Consider the following 14,443-nt stretch of genomic DNA (forward strand, 5'->3'; position numbering starts at 1 on the left):
GCCCTGCACCTGGTCTCTCAGGGCCCACTTTCACTGCAGAGAAGTGTCCTGCTGTGACTTCTCCCTAAGGCCCGCAGCTGGACGCAGTGAGGTCAGGACCAGAAAAGTCAGAGCAGCCCACTCCCCCGATCCTATTCCTGCCAGCCCGTTCTGCATGATGCCCTGAATGGTCAGCCCTTGTTTTCAGGACGCATTCCTGACTGACCACTATCTTCCCCAGAATCGTATCCCATCAGCTGCTGGGGAAGCTGTGGCCCAGCCATCTGCTAAACTCTCTGCCCCTGGAAGCTTTTGTCTAACAGATGCCATGATGTCTTTACCTTACAACAGCTGGCTTTGTGCTTGCTATTCAGATTTTTGGTATTAAAAATATATCGTTTGTTGATACCTACATAACTAGGACATTTATCGACAAAGCAGTGAATTGAATACCGTGAAATTCAGGTTCTAGCTGAGTGAAGTGTGATCCAGAAGAGGCTCAGAAATGACGTCAGAAGCCCAGGGAATGTTTGCTTCTTAGTCTAGGAGAGTTCCTGGGTGCTCTGATGAACATCTTCAAATAATAAATGTAATACATTTCGCAATAAAACGAGCTTGAGAAAAGCATAAGTGAGCACTGTAAAATGGTCCAAGAAGCTCTTCTCTGAGCCAAGGGTGTGAGTTTAACAGAAGGAATTTGTGACTGTTGGGCAGGATGTTTTTGCTGGTTTTCACTCACCTCCCGTTGCATAGTTCAGTTCTGGATAGGTGAGTTTGCTGGATAGCTGAGCTATAGAGTATCAACCAATAGGGTAATGCATTTGAAAAAAGGGAAGAGAGGGACTGTCAGTAGTTGAAGGAAGGCTGCAGAGCCCCAGCCCCTCCAGGTCTCAGGCTTTGGGCTTCAGCCCAAGTGATAGGAATGTCTGGCAGAGGCTGCTGCTTTATCCGCACTTCTCTTTAGGCGGGCAGAGCCTGCGGTGGCAATGGGTCTTCACCAAGGTGATGTGGTCTAAAATTGGGGGCATGAATAGAGAACTCTTAAGTCTAACCTGCTTGCCAAGCATATGGGAAAGCAAGAGGATGCCTCTGCCCTTCCTGGAGAAGGCCGGCCTGCCTGAGGATCCTTCCTCGCTTCTGATTGTTCTTTCCAGAATCCACACAAAGAGATCTGATCAATAAGTTGTCAGAAAAGTCCTTCTTTGGCTGCATGTTTTTCCTTTCTTCTGTACACCAACTGCATTCCACTTTCCTAGAGTAGTTTTAACTCTTTCAAGTCACCAGTGGAATCTCTGACTTGCACAGAATCATTCACGCAAGAATTTACATTAAATCAGGTAGAGGGAGAGATAATTGACAGGTGGGTAGGTAAGTAGATGGATAGATAGTTAGATCTCCGTGAGTCTGTAAATAAATACATTCACCTAAAGAGCATAACACCAGGGTGGAACTAGCAGGCTGAGACTGCGTCACTGATAATTAATTTGATTTTTGATTCTTTAAGGGAGATTCTAATAAAAGGAAGCAACGTAGAAAGGAAGAACTACTTTAGGCCTTTTTTGCTTGTGATATTTTATACTTAAACAGAATTGACAGTTTTTGAAATAAAAGTTTAGAAAGGTTTTTCTGTACAAATTAGCAAAAAGATCAGCTTTACCTTGGGAGGCCATGTTCCCTCTCCAGATGACAAGGACTAATAACAACTGCCATTTTTTTAGTGCTTCCTGTGTTTCAAGCCCTGGGACCAAGTAGGCCCTTTACCTACATTTTGTTTGTTCATAAGAACGTGGAAAGCTGGGTTTACGCCCTTGTTGACTCATCTGCCTCAGATGCCACAGCCAGAACTCACATTGAGGGGAGCTTCTGTATTCTCTGTCTTCCCACTGCCCTGCACGGCCTCACCACACTCAGCCTCTTCCCATTGCCTGGGACACCAGGACTTGGGGACAGAGGGGCTGGAATGAACTGCAGACAACCGAGATATTTTAAGAGAGGTCACTGTTCTAATTAGTGCCAGGTAGTCATAGGCTCATTTCCTTTTTGTGCATAAGACATTTGAGAAAAGGTAGCGAGAATCTTCCAAGAATCTATCATTCCAGTGGTTCCCAGGACTTTCTCCTGCCCTAGTACACAGAAGGTTTGCACGCATCCCCCTGGCAGCCTGGCTCTCTCCCCAGGTGGGGCCCTTCTACTTAGCGGCATCAACACAGGGAGGAAATAATGCCTGGCAGATAGTCCCTGCCTTATTTAAAATGAATAACTTTTAAAAATTAGTAAAGTATTCCAAAAGAATAAAGAAAGTAAAACAAAGAGTATAAAACAAACGGTGAAAAGAAAGTCTCTCTACTACCCCCCGTTCCTGTCTTGCATTCCCCTCTCCCGAAGTTTCCAGCATCTTCTGGGTCCTTCGAGAGCTATTCTGGGCACGTGAGCATTTACTGGGGAAGCAGACCTGACACAAGCATTTTGCTTTGTTCACTTAAAATTGTATCGTAGAGATTATTCCATGTCTACACAGAGCAGCTGCCTCACTCTTTTTCACTGCTACAAAGCACGGATGTACCATAATTGACTTACTAGTCCCCTATGGTTGGACGTAAGGTGGATTCCACACTTTTGATGTTATAATGTGGCAACAGGCAACAAGTTGTGCACATTTTAGATCCCCTGCTTTATTAGAGGTGTGCACCGTGACCTGATCAATTGCCACCTACCTCTGCACTTGCTGTGGCAGATAACCTGGCATCAATGTTTCTGCAACAATGATGATGACTGATATGTATTAAAAGCTTACTGTGTAGCAGGTACTGCTAAATACCATACATGGATCATACTTTATTATAGTATTACCTCGATTTTAATATTTATATTAATAGCATAAATGTTATTCATTATATAAAATATAATTATGTAAAGTATCTAAAATATATTGTTTACTATATAAATGTATTACAAAAATCAATTAAAAGATACAATAAATAATATGGTAATATTATTACCTCATTATGGAGTGACCCCGATTTTGCAGATGAGGCCAGACAGCTTCTAAGTGGTGGAGGAGGGATTTGAACTCAGGTGTCTGGCCCCAGAGTCAATGTTCTAGATCACCCAGTCTACTGCCTGCTGTCCAGAAGGTCATTTGAGTTCCTATGGGCACCAGCGAGTGCAGTCTCTTTAGAGCCAAATGCGTGACAGCCGGTGGACATAATTGGAGCCCCTGGGTGAGCTCCAGGGGAAGTCTGACCAGGAATGACCACCAAGTGCTGAAAGCTGTGACAGCACATGCACGATGGCCACCGAGGGCTCCAGGTCTCCCAAGGCAGTGCTGCCGCCTGTCGGCCTGTCTCGAGTAGAGGGAAGTGTGCACAAGTCAGTGCGTTAGATGTGGGCTCATCAGATGTTTTGAGCACAACTCTCGTTTTATTTTTAGTAGAAACAAAAGTATTTTCTGGAAGCAACAAGAAGCAACAAGAAACGCGTGTGACTTTGTCTGCTCCCCCAGTGGAACAGAAGCTGGTTAAAGATTTCCTGCCTCCTGGCTGTAGCCCTCCAAGCAACAGCTGTCAGTCTAGCGACCTTTCTGAGCCCGCAGAGAGTCAACAGCAAAGCTTCCTGAAACCCGGAATCCGTGTCCCTGGGTTTCTTTGCCCCTTGCAAGATTTATGCACATCTCCACAGGAAGACCATGGTGTTCAGGTAGAAAGAGAGTTCCCCAAAGGTAAGAAGCGAGGGAGGTAGGGTTGAGATGGTCCCTCCTTGATAGTCATATGGAAAACATTACAGTATCTTCCTGGGGTCTGGTTCGCGCAATCTCGCCTTGTGAAGCTGCCCCTTCTCCAACTGTGCGAGCAGAGAAGCAAGCAAGTCCAGCAGGTTTAAATGGTGGGCGGGTTCTACCTCCCAAGCATCAGGAAGGCAGCCCCGTGTGGGTCAGGAATTCCAGTCCCACTGTGCACAAGGCCAGTGTCACGTGAGGCTGAAAAGAAGGGCACTCCCAGGGGCATAGCACATTCTCAGGCCTAGGGAGGGGATGTTTGAGATGCTGCTGTGGCTGCTCTGAAGGCAGCAGGTTTCCTAGGCTGATGGTGGTCCTCTGTAAATGACTAGCAGGGATAATGGCTGAGGGGCATAGGCCCCCACATGTGATGGATGCTTAACAAGCATGAGTGCACTAGACATCACAGTGCCCACAGGGTAGGTCCCAATCTCAGCCTCTCACAAGGGAGGGAACCAAGAATTCAAACCAGGCCATCATTTCTCTAGAGGCCAAGTGGCTGATCCCTACTATTCCTGCAGTAAGTGCTGTGCCATAAAAGAACAGAGGAATAGAAAATGGGCCTGTGGTGCCCAGTGATGTGGGTGGAAAAATTTAGCTTTCCTATCACTCTAAAGATTTTCCCAAAGAGCTATCGATAAGGATAGAAAGAAAAATATCAGATTATAGAGCTTTGGGATGTAAAAGTTAAAATGTTTATGGCAATTGATAAAAATAATTTCACTTGGAACCCGAGTTAATCGCTAGCTCTTCCTTCATTAATACATTAAAGAGGCATTTATTAAACACCTACTGTATGCCATTAAAGAAGCATTTATTAAATATCTACTGTGTGCCAGGTGCTCCCTGCCCTCCAGGTGCTCTCAGTCCAGTGCTGGAGACATTGGGATTGTAACTGTGTCTGTGGTGAGCTATCAGGAAGCTGAGGACGGCCCCAGATGCTCCAAGGAGGGTCTGGACAGAGACATATTCCTCAAGGAAATAATTTTGAGCAGGAACTTGAAAGCTGATTAGAGGTTTAAAGATTAGAGCCAAGGGTGAAGACCGTTTCAGACTGAGGGAAGGGCATACACAAAGCAAAGAGTTGGTGGAAAGAGTGTGGGTTATTTGGGGGCCAAGGGGCCAGAGTGCAGGGGACGCTGAGGCAGGAAGGCTAGCATGAGTCTAAGGTCACATGAATCAAGTTGGAAGATCCTTATAAGCCCATTAAGGGAGTCTGGACTGAAGGCAGGGCCAAACGCTTGAAGGAGACGAGGCTTAATTGGATTTGCTTTGAAGGAGACTGTCTCCTGGACAATGTGGAGGACAGATGAGAGAGGGGCAAGGCTAGGGGGCTGAGACCCAGCCAGCGATGAAGACAGACCATGTCACTGAGGAGGAGGGGCCACAGTGGTGGGGACTTTCAAGATACAGGGGACAAAGCTGTGTTGTGCACTGATGAGGATGGGCACATCAGGACTGCGTCTGGGTTGCTGGATCTGGTGATGGGCCAGATGGTGGGGAAGGATGTAAGGGGACTGTGGCTTCCCTGTGCATAGGGTGAGCTAGTTGTAATAAAGGCTCACAGTAAGAAATGGAAACAGTGTGTGGAGGGCGTAATTAATTCTAGCTGGAGGAGGCCCTGGGGGACAGAGATCTGGGCTAGTTGGTTAGGCCTGAAGCAGGGATGGGGGAGCAACAGGGAAATCCTCCAGAAAGAACAGAAGCAAATGCTTAGAAGAATGAGAGAGGATGATCTGAGAACCTCGAAGTAGTGTGTTGTTGGTAGAGAATCAAAAGTGACAGCCGGAGCTGGAACATCTACCCTGAACAAGCCACGCAAAGTCTGGTCCGTCTGTAGGCTTGTAGGAAGTAGGGACCATTGATGGATTTTGAGTAGAGATGGGACAGCTGGTCCAGGCCACAGAGGATCCAGGGTGAACAGTGGAGGTTATAGCAAGGGGTTCAGATAAGAGATTCACGGGACCATGGAGATGCGTCCTATGGCCAGGTGAGCCTCCTAGTGGACACCTCTCCACTCTCAACAGAACTACTCCTTCTGGGCGCCTGGGCTGGCACCATGGAGAGATGCAAGGCGAATAGGACACAGTTTAGCCCTAAGGGGAGTCACAGGCTTGTGGGGTTAAAACATCCTATGACGAGCTTACTTTGTCACTGATGCTGCTGAATGCGTGAAGTGTGTTCCACTGCGGGAACACAGAGGAGGCAGGATGGAGCCTGCCTTGGGAAGGGGAGGGGGCTTCCTGAAGGATTTGGGCTCAGCCTGGAGGTAGGAGGTCACCGGGTGGAGGAATCAAAGGGGCTTTGTGGAGATAGGAGAGCCTGTGGGCGAGGATGAGAAAGACGCTGTTGAGTTGCAGATCTGGAGGCATTTGGGGAGGCTGTGGTTGGGGGGACGTGTGGTGGGGGGAGCAGGGGGAGCTCAGGCGGGAAGAGTGGCCTAGGACAGACTGAAGGGATATTGTGTTCCAGAAGGAGAAGTTGGTCAGGAAGTGCTCAGTGAATTCAAATTAATCCCCCCAACTCATTCCCTGACCTTTTCCACAAAGGAATGTCAAAATGGCCCTGGGATGAGGCCACATCCAGCCGTGCGCGTGTGCGAGATAGAGAGAGAGAGAATTTCCATTACAAATGTAAAGCCAGTGGTAGTCTCGGGCAAATTAAGAGGAGGGATAAATAATTGAACACCATTCCTCTATCTTACATCATTAGTGCCGCAAACATGAGATAAATGAATACACTGTCCCCAAACAACCAAGCCGTAAGCATTGTACAGGACACACTTAATGTGAAGCACAGACTAGAAAAGTTTCTTTTCCTTGTGAGGAAAGGCATTTGGAACATCAGAAGCCAAGGGAATACCTCCATGGCATAATTAGGCAGTCCTGAGGCCTGGCTGCCCGCAAACCTTCCTCCCTGTGACTGGGCCAGCTGAGGGGGTGGGGGTCTGTGATGAGGCAGATCTTGTCGGCTTAACGAGGCCCATTAATAACCCACTGGCGTTTCTATTTTCAAAATTGTCTTCTGTGCCTAATGGTGTTGAGGAGCCAGGCGGCAATCACGTGGTGCCCTCTAAATGGAATTCTAAATCTTTGCTCCTAGGAGACTACACCTGCTGCGACTTGGTTGTAAAGTTAAAGGAATGCAAGAGGAGTGAGGGCCCCAGCACCCCCGAGCCCGTGCCCACACCGCCTGAGCCAGCAGCCCCACAGGAACCAGAGACCCCCGACCTGCCGGAAGACTGTTCCAAGGGCCGGCAAATGCCTGCAGGCTCCTTGACCCTGCAGGTGAGAACTTCCGTGCTTCCTGGCTTGATTCTGGCTGAGGAGGGATCTTCCCCAGGGAGTCCGTGGGCACACGATCTCACTTCTGCTTCTGAGAATGGAGACCTGTCTCCCCTTCGTAGTGTCTGTGTGACTCTGGGCAGGTCCCCTATCTTCTCGGAGTCTTTGTCTCACTGTGTGAGTGATGGAGAGAATGTTGTCTGTTCCACTGGCCTAGAGTGAGGGTCACATAATATCCATAGTGACAGTGATTGTAGCAATGACAATGAGCATCTGTTGAGAAGTTCCACGTGCCCAGACATCAGGCAGGTCACTTCCTAGGCGTCAGTGGCTTCCATTGTCACAGCACCCAAATGAGGCAGGAGCCCCTATAACCTTGTCTTCGGTTAAGGACATTGAGCCTTTGAAAGATTAAGGAAGTTCCAAAGTCAGGTGGCCATGGTTTCAAGGATACGAAAGCTTTCATTTGGTATCTTTTCCCAATTATAGAAGTAATATGGACACATGTTTTAAAGTTCAAAATATACAGAGATATAAAAATTAGAAGGGCAAACAGCTTCGGAGAAAGCCCTTGCTGACAGCGTGTGGTAGAGCCACCATGCCTTGGGGTGTTGTAAGCCGCCCTGTGTGTGTGGAGACGGCTCCATCTGCCGGCCCCTGCACCCCTGTTGCGCGGGTTGGCCCTTGGTGAGAGACTCATGGTGCCCCCAAAGCAGCCAGAGCCTCCAGCCTCAGGGTGCGCAGCTGAGGCAGCAGCCAAGCCTGGGCCAATGGGCCATTCTCTGTCTCTCCAGTCCCTGTGACTTGTGCCGGGGACCCAGGCCTGGTGAGTGGAGGCATATTGGCTGCGAAGACTCCTTTCCTGGTACAGCTACCAGGGGCATGTCCATGACACAGATGGAGCCCAAGCTGCCCTCTTCCTGGGAGCTCTGAGCTCCTGGAGAGCTGGAAGAGGAATGTGGCAGAGGAATGTTTCTGCTGCAGCAGCACCTCCAGAAGGACTTTTGAGCACCTAATGTGTGCAGACCTCAGGGAAGTGGCTGTGAGGGATACTATCTGGATGAGATGTGGCCCGTGGCCTCCAGGAGCTCACAGCCTAGCAGGCCGATAAACATGTGTGAACCACTTGCACCAGGTGGTCTGTGAAGCACCACGATGCTCAGGCTGAATGGGGAGACACGACAGAGCATTCTGGGAGAGTGGGAACTTGAGCCGATGGGTGTGACTAGTACCCCAGGCAAGGGACCCACTTGAACAGAGGTTTGCAAAGGAAAGCAAGTTAGGACAATGAAAGGCAGCGTGGGAAAAGCATGACACTGCCACAGCTGAGAGTCACTGTGTGATCTACCAAACTACGGTGAGCCCCAGTTTTTGCATCTGTCAAACGGAGATAAACAAATCTGCCTTCCAGGATCGATGTGGGGATTCCCAGAGACAATGAACACACAGACAGCACCTGGCCCAGTGCCTGGCATGGAGCAGAATTCATCCATGGTGGTGTCTCTTTTTCAGTAAACCTGGGTAGGTAGCTTAGTGTAGGCCTGGATGGGGGAGACAGTGAGAGATGAGGCTGAAGTGGAAATACAGAAATTCTACCTTCTCTCTGGAGCTACAGACCCATTTTGCATAGCAAAGATTTCTTGCCAACTCTTCTACCTGGGAGGAGAAGCTGTTTCTGTTAGCTGCAATTGCTGCTTCTCCTAAAAAGACACACATTTTACATTGAGTGGATGATCTGGTCTCTGCTTCTTAAGGCGTCCAGCTCCCAGCAGAAGCAAGGGGCTCATCGTGCTTCCATTCCTGCCCTGCTCTGTGTCTCTGGAATTGGGCGTTTGGGGCAGTCAGACTTTGATATGGTAGAATTGACAGCATAGGAGGAGGAATGGGCAGAAGTTTGCCTGTGCCTCGTAATCTTGATGTTGGTGACCAGTCGGTCATGCTGCAGTGGCGCACTTGGGGCAGGGCAGGACCGGCCGCCAGGACCTCTGGTATCAATATCCGTTACAACCTTTACAGGAAGTTGTGGAAGAAAATTGTGACGTGCTTACGCACGGTGGCTTTCGGTCTCTGAGTGTTGTACTTTTGATCAGCTTCTTGACCAAATTAGATGGATGTTGCCTGTCTCTTAAAATGTTTTCTTTCCTTCACTTAGGAAGCGCTGGAAGTCCGTAAACCTCAGTTCATTTCTCGCTCACAAGAACGACTGAAGAAGCTCGAACACATGGTGCAGCAGAGGAAAGCCCAGCGGAAGGAGAACGTGGGGCAGAAGCAGTCTCTTCTCCCTGTCCGCGCCAGCAAGAAGCAGTTCACCGTTCCTCATCCTCTTAGCGGTAAGCTCTGGGTGGCTGAAGAGGCCTGGCGAGACTGGGGGATCCCTGGGGCTGGACCCTTTGCCCGAGGTGATGGTGCAAATGACATCTGCAGGACTCGTGTTTGCTCTAAGTATCCAAACCTTAGTATCAGGAAGCATGCTCTGGGAGCCAGCCCATTTTGAGAGATTATATATGGGCACTGAATTCAGCAGTAATAACTTGGGACACAAATTTACCATTAGAGCTGGGAAAGAAGCCACACAACTGTAGCAGCCAGGGTAGCAAGTTCAAATTCTTGGCTCCTAACAGATATTTGCAAGAGATCCCCTTTGCCCTTTATAGATTGCAAAACAGACCTCAGGGTGCGAGGGTGACTCCAGCTTGTCTCCATCAACATTCTTCATCTTGAAACCCCTTTCCTGCTGCGAGCTCAGAGAGGGGATGGCCGGCTTTCGAAGAGCTGCAGAGCCGGTGTCAAGCCGACCCTGGGAGGGGCAGCGCTCATACCCCTCATTAGAGAAGAGATACCAGGAACCTTCTCTCGGCCAGGCACCGTGCTGGGAGCTGGGGATGGTGCAGTGAGCAAGGCTGACCTCAGTCTTTTCTTCATGGAGCTTATAAACAGACTATTAAACCAGCAAGAATAGCAAGAGGAGATGAGGGCAAGAACAGGGACATCAGAGCACAACTGACGGCCTGCCAACTCAAATCTTAAAATCTGGAGGCCTGGGGAAACCTCAGTTTTATTCTTTTGGATAGAGGAGCAAGATTTTTCTTCCTAGGAAAATGTTCTGGCCCCCAGGAGGTGAAATCATGGGTATAATTCTGAATAAAAGTCCTCAGGGGAAATAACTATATCCAATAAAATGCAGCTTAGCAAACATTACCGAGGTCTTGCAGGGGCCTGAGGGACAGAGGACAAAGAGAGTTGTAAGGGCATTCCTGTTAACCTCCAGGGTCCATGGGCAGGCCAAGGTTCCCTCATGCAACCAGAGCACTGTGGGGGGAGTTGCCTAAGACCCTGGGCAAGGGTGGACTTGAATGCATCCTTCTTGTGGCAAAGGATTTGGCAAAACACACTGCCCTTCCCAGTGACATGTTCCAGTAGGCCAAGGAAAGGAAATCAACAAGATGAATGGGCAAAGAGTTCCCCCCCCTTGAAATGTGTCTCTCACCAGAATTTCAAGCCAGTTGGCAGATACAGGCTCGATTTGAGTGTGTTCTCCAGGGTGCCATTTAGTCTCTGGCTCAACAAAGAGTGAGCTGGGTTCAGGTGCTGACTTCTCAAGCTGCTATGAGGGATGACAAATGTCAGCCACAACTGGGAGTCTTCAACACGGAGGCCCCCTGGGGCCTTCAATGTCTCTGCTTGTCCTGAGGAGGGCTGCCCAGGTACCCATGATGTGTGGGCCCCTCCGCCTCAACATTTTTGAAGATCCTTCTTGATAGGTTAACAAATATAACACAATGCCTCTTTAGAACTCAACAGATTCACATTCACACAAAAAATAGTGTCTGAGGAGCTTCCTTTTGGTCAGATCCCTTTACTTTGTGTAGCAAAATATGGAGACCCAAGGACATTTGGGAACTTGTTATGTGTGGGGCCATGCATCAGCCGCCGTGCTGGGTTCTTCGTCCCCTGGGGCAGCTACCTTCCAGCTGTGCCACATTGTGGGTCCCAAATGGTCTGGAATACCATCATCTCAAATATCAGAGGGAGGCCGCCTTGGTCAGCTCTATTCGTTTCCTGGGGCTGCTGTAAGAAATGACCACAGACTGACTAAAATAACAGAAATGTATTCTCTCACAGTCTGGAGGCCAGAAGTCCAAAATGAAGGTGTCAACAGGATTGATTCCTTCTGCGGCTCAGAGGGAGAGTCCATCCTACGCTTCTCTCCTGGCTTCTGGTGGCTTCTGGCATTCCTTGGCATTCCTTGGCTTGTAGATGCATCATTCCAATCTCTGCCTCCATCTTCACATGGCCTCTGCCATGTCTGTGTGTCTTTATGTAGAAATTTCCTCTTCTTATAAGATCACAGGCGATAGATCGGGGTCCACCATTAATCCAAGATGACCTCATTTTAATTTGCGTACATCTGCAAAGACCCTATTTCCGAATAAAGTCGCAATCACACATATGGGGCTGGGGATAGGGGGACAAGGACTTGAAGGTATCTTTTAGGGGAGACACAGTTCTATCCACTGCCATCATCCAACTGTGGTGTTTGCTGGAAACAGAAATCCTCACAAGTCCACATTCCTTTAAATGAAAGTCTTAAAACCATATCTATATGAAAGCTGGTGAGACCCAGTCAATAGTAGTAAATAACCAAGCCACTTTTCTATTCCCCAAATTTCAAGACAGTCCTGGCGATGAGACTGCTCTGGACGGGCCTCGGGTGCAAGGGTCTTGCGGCTCTTCTGCCCATCCTGCGGTATTTATTTGTCGATGAGAGCTTTACCCCCATGTTTGTTTGTGTTAGGTCAGTTCAGTTGGACAACTTCGGGAATCAGAGCCTCTTGTGAGCCCGCGCTAGTGAGAGGGAGTGTTGAAGGCCCCATTAAACAAGTCTACAGTACACATCTTGTCTTCAGCCTGTCTGCTGGCAAGACGATAAAAGCAAAATGCACATGTTTTTCTTACATGCTAAATTAGTTAATAAATCATTTGCATGAATGAGCTCTGGCTGCAGTGTCCAGACGTCTGTTAGAAAGAAGGCTTGCTTGCTTTCCGAGCTGGGGTAGCGGCCTCTCATCAGGGCTCGCCAGCGGTCTTGGCTCTGGAACAGACCTGAGCTGTTCAGGTGGGAGCTCTGGCAGCTGACAAACACCCACCAGGGCAGGGGCTGCCGGGAGAGCAAGCGCCTGCCTCGCAGGGACAATTACAGTGAGGGCCAGAGGCCAGCTCTGCTTCCTGTTGGCTGATGAGTTCTGAGGAGTCTTTGAGGCTCAGAGCAGTGACATGTGTGCACGCAAGCACGTGCATGCACATGTGTGTTTGTGTTAACCAGGCTCCCTGTGTGGAGACGGGGATTCTCATGAACATTTGGGAGGGATTGTGGAGAAGCCAGGAAGTGGCATTATAAAGGTCCTGCCTACAGCCCCAGCCTCTCTTTACTATCTCGTCCCCTATAGCTTGAATTCCCAAAGCCAATAAATGCATGTCTCTTTCCTTGCCCAGGAGCCACCTGGGCCACCTTTGCATGACTATAGCAGTGGCATAGGAGCTTCTTCATCCATCTCTTAGCAAACCTATCTTGAGAACTTACTCTGTGCCAGGCACAGTCTCTGGTCTCACAGACCTCGCCACCTTGTGGGGAAAGCACACAGGTAAAGAGGAAATGACCTTGGGATTTACTAAGTGCCATGAAAGCATTTGTCTGGTTGCCATGGAAACTCATAGGTGTGGACTTGCCCCCACCTTGGGGGTACTGAAGGCACAGTAGTGAGAGTAACCTGAGGTGCTCAGTTCAGCTAGGACTGGGATGTGAAATGAGAGTGTGGGGCAGAGGGAGAGACACAGGGGCCCAAGACGAGCCCAAGGAGGCTAGAAGGCATTGTATATGCTGCTCCTGAGTCTAAATACTCTGTGGAATGCAGAACAGTGACAGACGGAGAGGTTCTCAGGTGGCACAATGAGTGGAAAGTGGTGACTGCCAAGTTGCGGAGGAGAGGAAATGAGACCTAGGAAGCTGAAGGGGGAAGGCAGGAGGCAGCTTTGCTCTCACTCTCTGAGGTTGCAGACTCCCCAGTCTGAGGGCCTCTCTCTTTCCCAAGTCAGGGCTCCTCCTGCACACTCCACCACTTACCTGGGGCTGTAGGCAAGACTTCCCCATCTTCCCACACTGCTCCTGGCATCCCATGGCGGGGGGAGGATGTGGTCATGTCCAAAGGCACCTAGGAATTAGAGTGGTTCAGAATTAGTGATAGCGTCCACCTTGCAGAATGAATCTGGAGCAAGATGGACTGAAAGCACATGGGAAGCATCAGGTACAGGACCTGCAGGAATAGGCGGCCCACCACCTATAGGTGTAGGAGGTACATTACCTGCAGATGTACCTGCAGGAGTAGGCAGTACAGCACCCATAGGTGTAGGGGTACAGCGCCTGTGGGTGTAGGGGTACAGCCCCTGTAGGTAGTAGCTGGTGCAGCACCTGCAGTCTTGCAGGTAGGAGGCAGTACAGCACCCGCAGGTTGTAGGTGCTCAGTCAGCGGCAGCCCTCACTGTCCTCTGTTGACCCATCTGTGGCTCTATCCTGTTCCCACTGCAGCTCCCCAAGCCTGGCCTCATCATCTCCCTGGGCTGGAGGTTCAGCTCAGATCCTCCCTGGAGCCCACCCCCACCCTGCCTGCCTCTGCCTTCCCCCAGCCTTCCCAGTTGGTCTCATTTCTCATTTGCTGTTCTTCCTTACCTCCAGGGACATTCACAATCAGGGTCCCCAAACCACCCGATGGAAGCTTTATCTATCCCTCTTCCTTTCTGCCCTGCAAAATCCTGCCCAACCTTACTAGCTCGTCTCAAGTCCAGCCTCTTCCTTCATCTCTTACCTGCGAGGCCCTTTCCTCTCCTTCCTGCACTGCATGACCTGGGCAGTGTGATGACTTTCAATTCACAGAGGAGCGCTTGCTCCTTAGGAATCACCGCTGTTTCCTGCCCTCAGTGCTGCCAACAGTCAGAAAGCCCAGCCGTGCTCAGATCCAGCCCAGGCTGCTTTGCTCCCGTCTCGGTTGATTCCCCTCTGCCTGTCAATATCTTTGTCATGTCCCCTTAACCTGTGTTAAGAATGTATGGAAAACCCCGCAGGAACATCCTCCTCTTCCATGAAGCCCGCCGTGACTATCCCCATCCAGTCTCCCCACCCGCTTCCATTTGCGTACTCTTGACTCGTATATCTCTCTAGATCGCCCATCTTCGTATCTTCTTATTTGGATTATAGTCATATGTGTGTGCTGGAAAATTCTCCCTACATCTTGAGTGCCAGTGTGCACACACCACACCAAGTCACTCTGGGACGCCCTCCTATGTGCACTGAAGCAGACTGAATTAATCTGAATCGCGTTAGCCACACTTCCGAGGGTGAGCCAAGTCAGAG

General features: G+C 49.6%; 1 protein-coding gene across 5 annotated transcripts in view; it reads left to right on the top strand.

The window, feature by feature from the left end:
* Positions 1-14,443, top strand: part of C2H10orf90 (chromosome 2 C10orf90 homolog) — a 214,032-nt gene that overhangs the window by 183,538 nt on the left and 16,051 nt on the right. For 3 of the 5 annotated variants that reach the window (XM_070481036.1, XM_070481028.1, XM_070481049.1), the window contains 3 exons: positions 3,410-3,697; positions 6,857-7,041; positions 9,191-9,368. In XM_070481036.1, the coding sequence (XP_070337137.1) occupies positions 3,410-3,697; positions 6,857-7,041; positions 9,191-9,368 (651 nt within the window). The remainder of the gene's footprint in view (positions 1-3,409; positions 3,698-6,856; positions 7,042-9,190; positions 9,369-14,443) is intronic. The other 2 variants (XM_070481030.1, XM_070481042.1) reach the window with 2 other exon arrangements.

This window comes from Equus asinus, chromosome 2 (genome assembly GCF_041296235.1).
Source record: "Equus asinus isolate D_3611 breed Donkey chromosome 2, EquAss-T2T_v2, whole genome shotgun sequence".
Lineage (NCBI taxonomy): Eukaryota > Metazoa > Chordata > Mammalia > Perissodactyla > Equidae > Equus > Equus asinus.